Source organism: Pyxicephalus adspersus, chromosome 9 (assembly GCF_032062135.1).
Source record: "Pyxicephalus adspersus chromosome 9, UCB_Pads_2.0, whole genome shotgun sequence".
Classification (NCBI taxonomy): Eukaryota; Metazoa; Chordata; class Amphibia; order Anura; family Pyxicephalidae; genus Pyxicephalus; species Pyxicephalus adspersus.
The window spans coordinates 20,594,501-20,605,058 of NC_092866.1; the positions used below are offsets into that span (position 1 = coordinate 20,594,501).

At 36.4% G+C, this 10,558-nt stretch overlaps 1 protein-coding gene across 2 annotated transcripts in view; it reads left to right on the forward strand.

Annotated features, from left to right (window-relative positions):
* The window catches only part of NECAB2 (N-terminal EF-hand calcium binding protein 2), a 128,903-nt gene that overhangs the window by 20,243 nt on the left and 98,102 nt on the right, over window positions 1–10,558 (forward strand). For both annotated transcript variants that reach the window (XM_072422885.1, XM_072422886.1), the window contains exon 2: window positions 17–41. In XM_072422885.1, the coding sequence (XP_072278986.1) occupies window positions 17–41 (25 nt within the window). The remainder of the gene's footprint in view (window positions 1–16; window positions 42–10,558) is intronic.

The following is a 10,558-nucleotide window of genomic DNA, read 5'->3' on the forward strand; positions in this document are numbered from 1 at the left end:
CCTCTTTTTTTTCTAGATATTTCGCCGAGCAGACAAGAACGGTGAGTAAAACCCATTTTTTACATTCCCTCTGTATTTTCTAGTTGTGGAATCTTTAGTTACTGATAAAATACTTGAGTTTCTGTATTAGAATGATGAAAGAAGGTGATTGTTATGTTACCTTTGACATGGTACTGTGAAATATATAGGATAAATTATAATAATACAGACACCATAAACTATTTTAGGGGCTGAGACGTGTTGTAAGGGTAGAAGTAGTATTAAATCATATATGTCTAGTCTGTTTACATATATATGGATAATATTGTTGTTTCTTACTACAAGTTACCCAACCTGCATTTAATTGTACATTAAGCTGGTTCATTTTATTTGCTAATTTACTCCTTCATGTTGTGATATATTGTTATGCTCATTCACAATACTGTACTTTTTCCTCCCTGCAATCGGTAAAAAAAAACAAAAAATGTAGGTAGAGATTTACCACAATACAAATGTGGTTAAATATACATACAAGTGGCGCTCAAAAACTGATGGTTGGAGGTCGACGGGCCCTTCAACAACATAATTTACGCCTAATACAGGTAATTCCGATCTTGCAAACAAAAAATTAGGCTACATACTCTGGATTGACAGACTGGTGATTGTTTCCAGTGACAGTTGAGTGAACAAGCTCTGTACAAATAGTGCCATTTAGTTCTACAGAGAAAGGAGTGCATGCCGCTGCATCCTCCCTCATTGGAAATGACAGCAGTTGTCCCCGGTTTGTTCGCCATCCATCCAGATCCCTTGAGAAAGACTAGAGTGTGTATGTAACTTTAGAAATATTTTGTTACTCCTAGTTGGGGTTTTTATTCGTGGGTAGTTATATTGATATTAACCTCCTGGGCGGTTCATTTCTGTCCGGATTTATATAAGAGCGGTACATTGTTTTTCATGAAAATTGATTTTTCAGTATAAAATAGTATGAGTATAATACAGTTTGAAAAACAAAATTATGTCAAAATAATAAATTAAAAAAATAAAATTTATACTCATACTAATATATTATGCTGTAAAATAAATTTTCATGAAAGAAAATGTACTGCTTTTAGATATATAAATCCACTGTATTGCATTCAATACAGATTTTTTGTATTCAATTCAATACAAAATAATTTGAAATTTCTGCCACTCCCCCAACGCAATGGCCACACGCATTGGGAACTTCTGGTGACTCATCAGATGCAGAGGACGGGGGTCGGAAAGAAGGACACAGGCAGATCAGGTAAGGCTCTATTTACTTTTGTTTTTCGGGGTTACCGCTGGGGAGTTTAAAGTGATTAATACAGAAAAAACAATCAGTAATAACTACATTAGTTATTAGTTATAGTGGTGTCCCATTGCCCAACACATTTTGCCATCCGGCTCCCTCAGGGGTTTTGTTGAGAATGTTATCACTTTTGTATTCCACATGGCGGGGTGTGATGCAAAGCCTTATAATATTTTTGTTTGGCATCTTGAGCAGGTCTATGTTTTGGCACCACTCATGGAACTGGAATGCATAACATGCATTGTTATTTCATAGACTTTAAAAACATATTGCATAATACTGATTGTCAGATCATCTGCGGACCTGTGATTACACAATGAAAATCCTATTAAGCCACAACGACTTTGTCGTTTTTAAAAGTAGTGATTTTCATACATTCTCACTGTGAGAGTAGTTAGTGGGTTGCTCTGATTGCGGAGGACCCCGACAGGTTAATTGTGTTTTGCACTCTGCTGTGCATTGCAGCCTTCTGTAATTTTGCATTATGGGTCTTACTTTAATTGAGGCTACTATATTAATAGAGTTGGCTTAAACCCAGAAACTCCAGGGGTTTATATACCCCTTGCCGTGCATTCTGTATACCCCCGAATGATGCATTCTTAACCCTCATGCGTGGCTCGTTCTCTGTATGGATTTTTCCTCTTGGCTTATGATTAGAAATAATTGTATTTTCTTAAAACGCTATTGATTGCTACCTCCAAGAAGATCCTTGAGAAAATAAAAAGCTTCACCTGTGGTGACAGTCTATAGCATTGGTTTTCTATTATTTGCTGGCTTTTATTAAGATGTATTTAATGTATTTTGCGTTGAGTTTTGTGGATCACATGGAGAGAATGCATTTCAATAATAAAGTTATTAGTGTGAATATTACAAAGCTTATTTAAAGCAGGCAAAACTTGTGCTGTAACTAATAGCAGCCAGTCAGTTACTGACTTCAATTAACTGCACAGCATGCTGCCCTGAGTACAGTACGTTGTTACTGCATGTTATTAAATAGAGTCCTTTATGCCTTTAATTATATGTGCTGCCATCTAAAAGGATAATTGTAATTTTTAACACATTAGCTCTTTTAATAATTCCAAGGACACTAAGCAACTTTGTAAATATAAATTCTTACCCCTGTATTTCCCTCTTTGTCCTTTAGAGGCCATGCCACATGGGTGACTCAATTGCTGGCGATACATTTCCAGCAGCAGTCATTCTGTTAAAGAGGAACTTTAGAGGAAAAAAAAACAAAAACACCTTCAATCCCACAGGGCAGACTGATCACTCCTGGGGTGTCCGGCATCTGATCCCGCGTCGTCCGGACATTCGTCCCGGAGCTGGCGCTGCCATCTTCATCTTTTCTTCCTGGTTCTTCATCCTACGTCACCTGACCAAGGCGCAAGATTGGGTGACCTGGGTTAAAAAAAAATGTAAATCTGCACATGCGTGAAATCGGCAAAATTTTCTCTTTGAGCAAAAAGGCTCCTTCTGCACATGCCTGAGATGCTTGGGCATGCGTAAAAGGAGCGCCCAACAGCCTCCCGGAACGCCTGGCGTAGGTATACCGGTAGACTTTGCACTCCCATCCATTGTTGACCGGCTAGGCGGCTGAGAATTAGGGAGCGGTGCTGCACCTTTTTTTTTTTTTTTATAAAAATATTTTTTGTAAAAAAAACAGTATACACTTTCATCAGTGAAGCTGGGTGATCCAGCAAACCTGGAGTGGAGGTCATTAGCTATTTGCTAGCAAATGTTTTGAATCCTGGACCAGGTTTACTGCATCACCCAGCTTCACTGATGAAAGTGTATCCCCTCCAGCCTTGGAGAGCTTTAATAAATCCCACCCTGTTTTGGGAACATACCTGGTTCCTTTATTCTTCAATTCAGTATCTGTTTTTTATATGGTAAGCCAGTTCTACACTAAACAACTCCGCTAGGTACATAAAACAGTGGTTTTAACCATTCTTTACTATAAGAAAATAAGTATGTTGACCTTGAGTATACTATAAATTAAACATACTCATTTAGCAGAACATCTTACATTGTTTTACTTTTATATTATATACCATGGGTTTTATTTTGGCTCTGATGTTTGAAGGGGCTGACGCTTGCAAATTAGACATTCAGCACAAAGGAGCTACAGCACAAACATTATGAGTTATGTCTAGGCAATATTGTGCTGCTGATATTTCATCCATCTTTTCATATCTTTGGAACCATGTATCTTAACCCCCTTTCTCTCTGTCTTGCCCTTTTTTTTTTGTTCATGTGTTTAAAATACCACACAGAACTGCCTATGAATAATAATAAGTAATAACACAATAGATTGTTAATCCAGGGGATATCTATTTGTCTTAGTCAGGAAATATTTTTTTTTTTATATTGCAGTAAATTGGATTGATTTTATAGGGGTTTAATCTACCTTCCTCTGGATGAACTGTAAGTTGTGTGGATGGTTGTTGGTGGTGGTTTTGCAATTTTTTTATTTATATTTTTTTATTGTAACAGGTTGAAGGTATCATTACATGATTATACATGAACTAAATGTGGCCATTATTGTTATAATTCAGTGTTTTCTGTTTACATCCTTTTAAGTATTCATGTTTAACAGTAGGATTTTTATCAAACATCCACAGGTAACAGTACACAGAAAGTTGGTGAACTGGTTGGTTGGTGTGTTAACGCTCCATGCATCAGAACCAAAAAGTAAGGAACAGGGATTCTGGTACTATCACTATTGAGGACAAGTATTAAAATATATTAGACTTTGACAATCTCAGTAGCCAGCTATCTTTGTGACTGTAACAATGTTACTATTTCTCGTTTGGAATTCCATTGATTTCTCTTAGCACAGAGACTGCAGGAATTCTATTTGAGGACCGGTTTATCTCTTTGAAAATTCATTCTGCTAAATTGACAGTTAAACATGGTAGGGAAACAAATTAGACTGAAGAATATTTACCTGGAGAGCAGAATATTGGCCATAACACTGCATGAGATTTAACAGCATGATGAATAATAAATAAAGCTGTAATAAATAATATGCTGAACAAATACACAAGGTTTACATTTTTTTTATATTTTGAGCACTCTTCTAGTACCTTGCTTTAAATGATACTTAGTATGTGATATTTACAACTGCGTTATGTTAAAATGTGTAGGAATTCGTTTGTGGAAGTAGCTGTATATGGCAGGTACTGATTGTTCTGTTGTTCAATATGGATATTTTGCATGGGTGTAGGGTATCGGAATGAGTAAAGCCACCTAGGATCAAGAAATGTAAAGTACCTTAATGGGATCATAGTTGGTCAACCGGTCGGGATTTAATAAGTAACGATAAATACTGTACTTTTTCTTCTTTTACCCAATTTGGCATAATGCTCGGCTCCATCACATATATCCCATCATCTGTCATTTGAAAGTAAAATATCAGAGCTTCTACTAATCTTTAAGAATATGACATTGGACCAATAAAGCTGAAAGTTCATTGCTAGGGTTTATACACATAAATTAGGCATTCCATGTGTAAGAAACGGCAAAGTGGCTGTTCCAGGATCACCAGGAAGTGTGTTCCATGATTACTAGATTACCAGATCACCAAAATTTAGTGGGTTGTATATGTTTACTACTACTGAAATAACGAATTTGCTGACTAGGTTATGCTTCCTCACTGCCAAACCTTATCTTAGCATTACACATAAGGTACCAGTTTTTGATGTGACTATCTTGCACGGGTTCCAAACCTTTTGTTTTCTGGTTCCTATTCATGCGATTGACATACGGTTTACACATTGCGGCTGACTTTTGAAAGACACAACTGGTTGGTGTATTCAAGATTGTCAACCTTCATTTTCAACCATTTGAAGCCTTTCCTCTTACTAGATGTAAAATTATCCAAGCTGGAGGCATAATATCATGTGATTTACTAGGATCATACAATTTGATATTTCCTCTGAAGAAGCGGTTCTACCGGTGAAACGTGTCTGTTTTTTTCCTACAAATATCAAATGTTTAGTAACCATATAATGAGTTACTCTTTATGGAAGTGTATTTTACCATATCGATTTTATTACGGTAAACCAATAAAATGTTCTGTTATTTTATCTTGTTAAAGCCACTTAACGCCCTTTATTGGGGTATCTGTGGTTTAAAAACAGTTACTTGGCCTTTTTGCCAATTGTTTTTTCTTTAATTGATTTTTAGGAGATGGCTTCCTATGCGCAATAATAGATAGGAGACATCACCTTTGTTTCTCTCCTGAATTGTTGTTAAGGTTTCGTTTTTATTTTTAACTGTAGTGTAACTTTAACATGGAAATTATATAGTTCATAAAAAAAAGAATGTCAGTTGAAAAATTCAGATTCGGAAGAAGGATCATATTTCCCATTAAGCACTTGTAGCATAGTACCTAGAGTAAGAGAGGCATCATCAATCCGTAAGATGTGTATGGTTGGTTTTTCCATTTTTAATCCAGCAGGAGGACTGCGGAGGAACGGGCTCCTGAGTGATTGACTGTACAGCATATATCATCCACAACTGCAGGCATCCAGAAAATTCAATTCATTAACTCCTGGCATTATTTAAAGAACATCATAATGGAATGTCGTAAAGTTTACATATTACAAGTTTATATATGGGTAAGATAGAAAATCATATGTTCAGTACATCTCGCCAAGACATTCACATTTACCTAGGGTTTATCTTTAAACACACAGCAATTACAGAAAAGTACCCAATGATCCTGACGGAATCTCTTTAAACTTCCAAATTCCTTTTGATCTGAAACATTTGCCTGATTCAATAAAATCAAGCAAAACACCTTCCCCTGATCCTACAGAAATAAGGAGAATGGGACGTGTTCCGTAATGCAGCATGGGAGAAACGGGCAGGGCTGACAACACTACTTGGGATTTTAGTGAAGCAGAGGCAAATTTGTCAAGCGAAACATGAAAGTTTCCTTTAAAATGTACATGTGCCATATAAAATGGCTTTTACTTAGAAATTTTCCTTAATTTTAGAAGATGAGAAACCTTCACACTGGGTTCCTTTAGATGTGTGGAAAGTAGGAACAAGTTGAATAGTACAAAGAAGGGGGTTCCAGGGATTGGTGGCAGCTTTAGAGAGGTCTTGGAGCCATGCATGGGAAGAGGTTATAGGTGAGGAAGTCATTAGTAGGTCATTGGAAGAGCAGAGAGGGTGTATCATACATTGGTTGTACATACCTTGTGATCTCACCAGGCAATAGTACTTCCTAGTTGTATTTGGCAACACAATGTCAGCAGATTCACTGTGCTTAGTGTTGCCAACACTGCTGCATATGTTTTTACTTTTCCTACAGAGAAGCACAGAGCTTCATGTAGTTTGGACCACTGAAACACATAACTGCTCAATGATTTGGAGAGCAGCTCACATTACTAACCACTGACAAGCGTCTTTTCCAGAAACCCATTACTCTCCTACATATACTGTCCAATATGATAATTCTTTAGCGTTCCTTACCCTTTCCCATACTTATACCGGAGTTTTGCTATACTAAAAGTCTTTTTTTTTTTTTGTTTAGTTTTGAATAGATAACGAAAGTTAGAACCTCTATCATACTTGGTTTTCCAGCTTGTCTCTTCTGCAATAAACATCCAGCCTGCTTGCAATTTCTTATTTTTAAATTTTAGTTCCTCTTTAAAGTTTGTGATTTAGCATAGCTGCACTGCCTATATAATCAGTGTTGCCTGGAGAGAGAGTTGCTGTTTTGCTATCAGTTACAGGTAGTCCCCAGGTTAAGGACATCCGACATATGGACACCTACTAGATACGCACGGAGATTCCCTGCTTGCTGTGTGCAGAATGGAGGCTTGAAGGGGGGAGGGGCGGTTTGCATGACTTGCAGAAGAAATCTTTTGCTAAACACAGCTGAGGTTGTGGGGGATCTTAAAAGGGAACTATACTCAAAACACAAAAAACCCCCAAAAAACACACTTGCCTGTAATCCTGCAGGGCAGACCGATCACTCTAGGGGTGTTCGGCATCTGGACCCGCGTCGTCCACTGCCATCTTCTTCTTCTCTTCCGGGTTCTTCATCCTACGTCACCTGACCCAGGTGCAAGATCAGGTGACGTAGGATGAAAAAAAAATGTGCCTATCTCACTGCATGCATGAGATTGGCAAATTTTCCCCTTTAGCAAAAAAGGTTCCTTCTGCGCATGCCCAAGAGCCTCCTGGGATGCCTGACGTAGGTATCCCGGGAGGCTTTGCGCTCCTATTCAATCATTAGGGAGGGGGTGCTGCACCTTTTTTTTTTTTAAAGGGTCTTGCACCTAAAAAAAACAACAAAAAAAAAACACTACCCTTTTATGTAGGGTATGGGTATGCTTTAAGGACTGAGCTCTTCTGCAGCCTCTTGTAACTCTTTAATGACCAAGACAAACTCTGCAGTTGTTTCTTTTTGCATATCAAAGCACAGCTTGCTCCAAAAGGTAATGAATGACCATGAATGGCTCCATAAAAATTTTTTTTTTTTTTTGCTTTGTTTGTGATTAACAGTGTGGATTTTATACAGTAACTGACACTACGCTGCCTAATAATATGTTGAGACAAACATCTGTCCTAATTGCATTTATTAAAATAATGTACTTGTTCTGACTTACATACAAATTCAAGTTAAGAACAAACCTACAGGCCCTATCTCGTATGTAACCTGGGGACTACTTGTATGTTTATAAATGTTATTACTAATATTTCACAAAATAACTTTCTGTGCATGTACTGTATGTGTGTTGATGTATTTTTATGTGTATAGTATGATAAATGAGGAGTCTTGAAAGAATATTGTATGTGATTAAATTATACCTGTATATCTGTATATATAAGCTGCCCATACATACCGTTGGATTGTATCACCAGATTGAGTTATCTGCTTGTGTTTGCTGTTTCAGTTTGTATTATTATTGTTTGTAATTCTTTAGAATCTTCTAACTGAAGAGATGCTCATGGGAGCTCATTAAACTGACAGTGTCACGTGAACTGGTATGCCCTCAAGCCTTGCGGGTAAAATTCTTTCTAAACCTTCAATCCCCAGACACGCAGTAAATTAAAACCTCTCACTTCGGGGAACGAAGTCCCATTCTCTGTCATAAACAAGGCTGTACTTTTGTTTTTCTGTGTGCACAAGGGAACCACAAAGTTACTACATTGTAGCTGAGCAGCAAAGAATAAGTAGAATTTGGCACTGAGATTTTGACGCGGAGACGGTGGATCTCCGTGCACAGTAAAACATTTGGGTTAATTTGTGCTGCTGATTGGATTACAGGTTAGCATCTAACCAAATATCAAGTAAACAGCTAAATATACTGATAATATGAAAATATGGGAGAAGCCAGTTTTTATTTTAGTCCTAGGATTTAAACAGGAGACATGATTGTTTTCTGTTGCAGTTAAGTATCCTTTGTAGGTGTTGTCCTTACACTGCACGTGTTTCCCAGACTGTGAAAAGAAAGTGAAAGAAGAATGTATTGTTATGTTTGTTACAGTATTTTGTCTCTTTGATGTTCCAGGCCTCCTGAGGAAGCAATTGTTTTGCGTAACGTGTCGAGAACTGAAAAATGATAACATGATGAGATTCATATCTCATGTGTGTTTTTTGTTCCTAAATACTGAAATAAAGGAGGATTTTAAAATTATTTGATGAATATTGATATATAAAAGTTTAATGACAGACAAAGACAAACAGTCACACAGGAGGAGGCGCAAAAGAGCTTACAGTCTAAGAGGTGGGGGAAAGCAGTACACAATAGAAGGGGAATGAGTTGGTAATTAGTGATGGGTTAAGCAACAGATCGGGACAGGTAGGTAAATTTGAAAAGGTTGGTATTTAAGGCTCTTTTAAATGTGTGGAAAGTAAGGTCAGAAAGTAGGGAAGAGAATTTGAGAGAGTGAGGGCAGCTCTAGAGAAATATATATATATCAATAAGTTTAATAAAGAATTAATAAGAAAGTAATAATAAGGAAATTAAAATGGGTAGAGGACATCTGTTTTGTTTTGCAGTCTGCATTATTTTGAACAGGATGTCCTCTTTCCTTGTAGTGCAAAGCTGTAGCATTTCATTACAAATAATCCATTTTAAGGTTTTTGAAAGCTAGTTCATTTAGGAAGTGATTATGATTGGTTGATTTGTGCTCCTGCAATTTGCTTTTGCATGATCATTGATTTCTCCTCTGATTTAGCATATTAAAGTAACACCAGTTAATTGTAGGTATTTATTTAAATAAAATTAAATTAAAATTTCCTTTATACTTTTCTGCAACAAATGTCCCTTATACTGATATATATCAATGATCAGTGGTATATATAGGTATATTTATCATTTTTATAATATACAGTTAGGTTCATAAATATTTGAACAGAGACAACTTTTTTCTAATTTTTGGTTCTTTACATTACCACAATTAATTTTTAATGAAACAACTCAGATGCAGTTGAACTTAAGACTTTCAGCTTTAATCCAGTGGGTTGAACAAAATGATTGCATAAAAATGTGAGGAACTAAAGCCTTTTTATTTCTCTGTCCAAATATTTATGGACCTAACTATATATATTCTCTAGCAGATACAAAATCACAGGTGTATATACAATTTGTTTTATTACTATTTGCTATTCTTCTATACTTATTAGTAAAAATAGTGATAAACTCCAATTCAGTAATGATCATTGTATGTTTGTGCCCTGCCATATAAAAGGCATTCTTTGTTTATGCTATATACAACAAAATGCTGTTTTAAGATCTATGCAGTCTATAAAGTTATTTTTCTGATGATTTATATAATTGTATTTCTTGAATCAACACATCTCAGAACTTGTGCAGGAGTTCCATAACTGCGATGGTTGTACTCTGCCCAAATATGAAGGCACCACAGAGTACAGAGACGATCCCCCAGGCAATTAAACATGATCTGCAAAGACAATAACATATTTGGTCAGAGCTATATTACAGGCTGAGACTTCCTGCGATCATATTTTTTTCTCATACATAAATATACAATAATGAGTCAAATGCTCACTTACTGGACTACATTACCTCCCGGAAACATAATTCAACATTTTTAATATAAAAGATGATCATCGTTAAGATATAGGCTTGGGTGAAAATGTCCAGCCAAAATACATAACAGCACTAACAGGTTCTAAAGGAGGCTTTTATGGGTTCATTGGAGAGGGGTAAACCCAAATTTTTACTATGGAGTGTAGATAGTTTGTATAAATACACACACCTA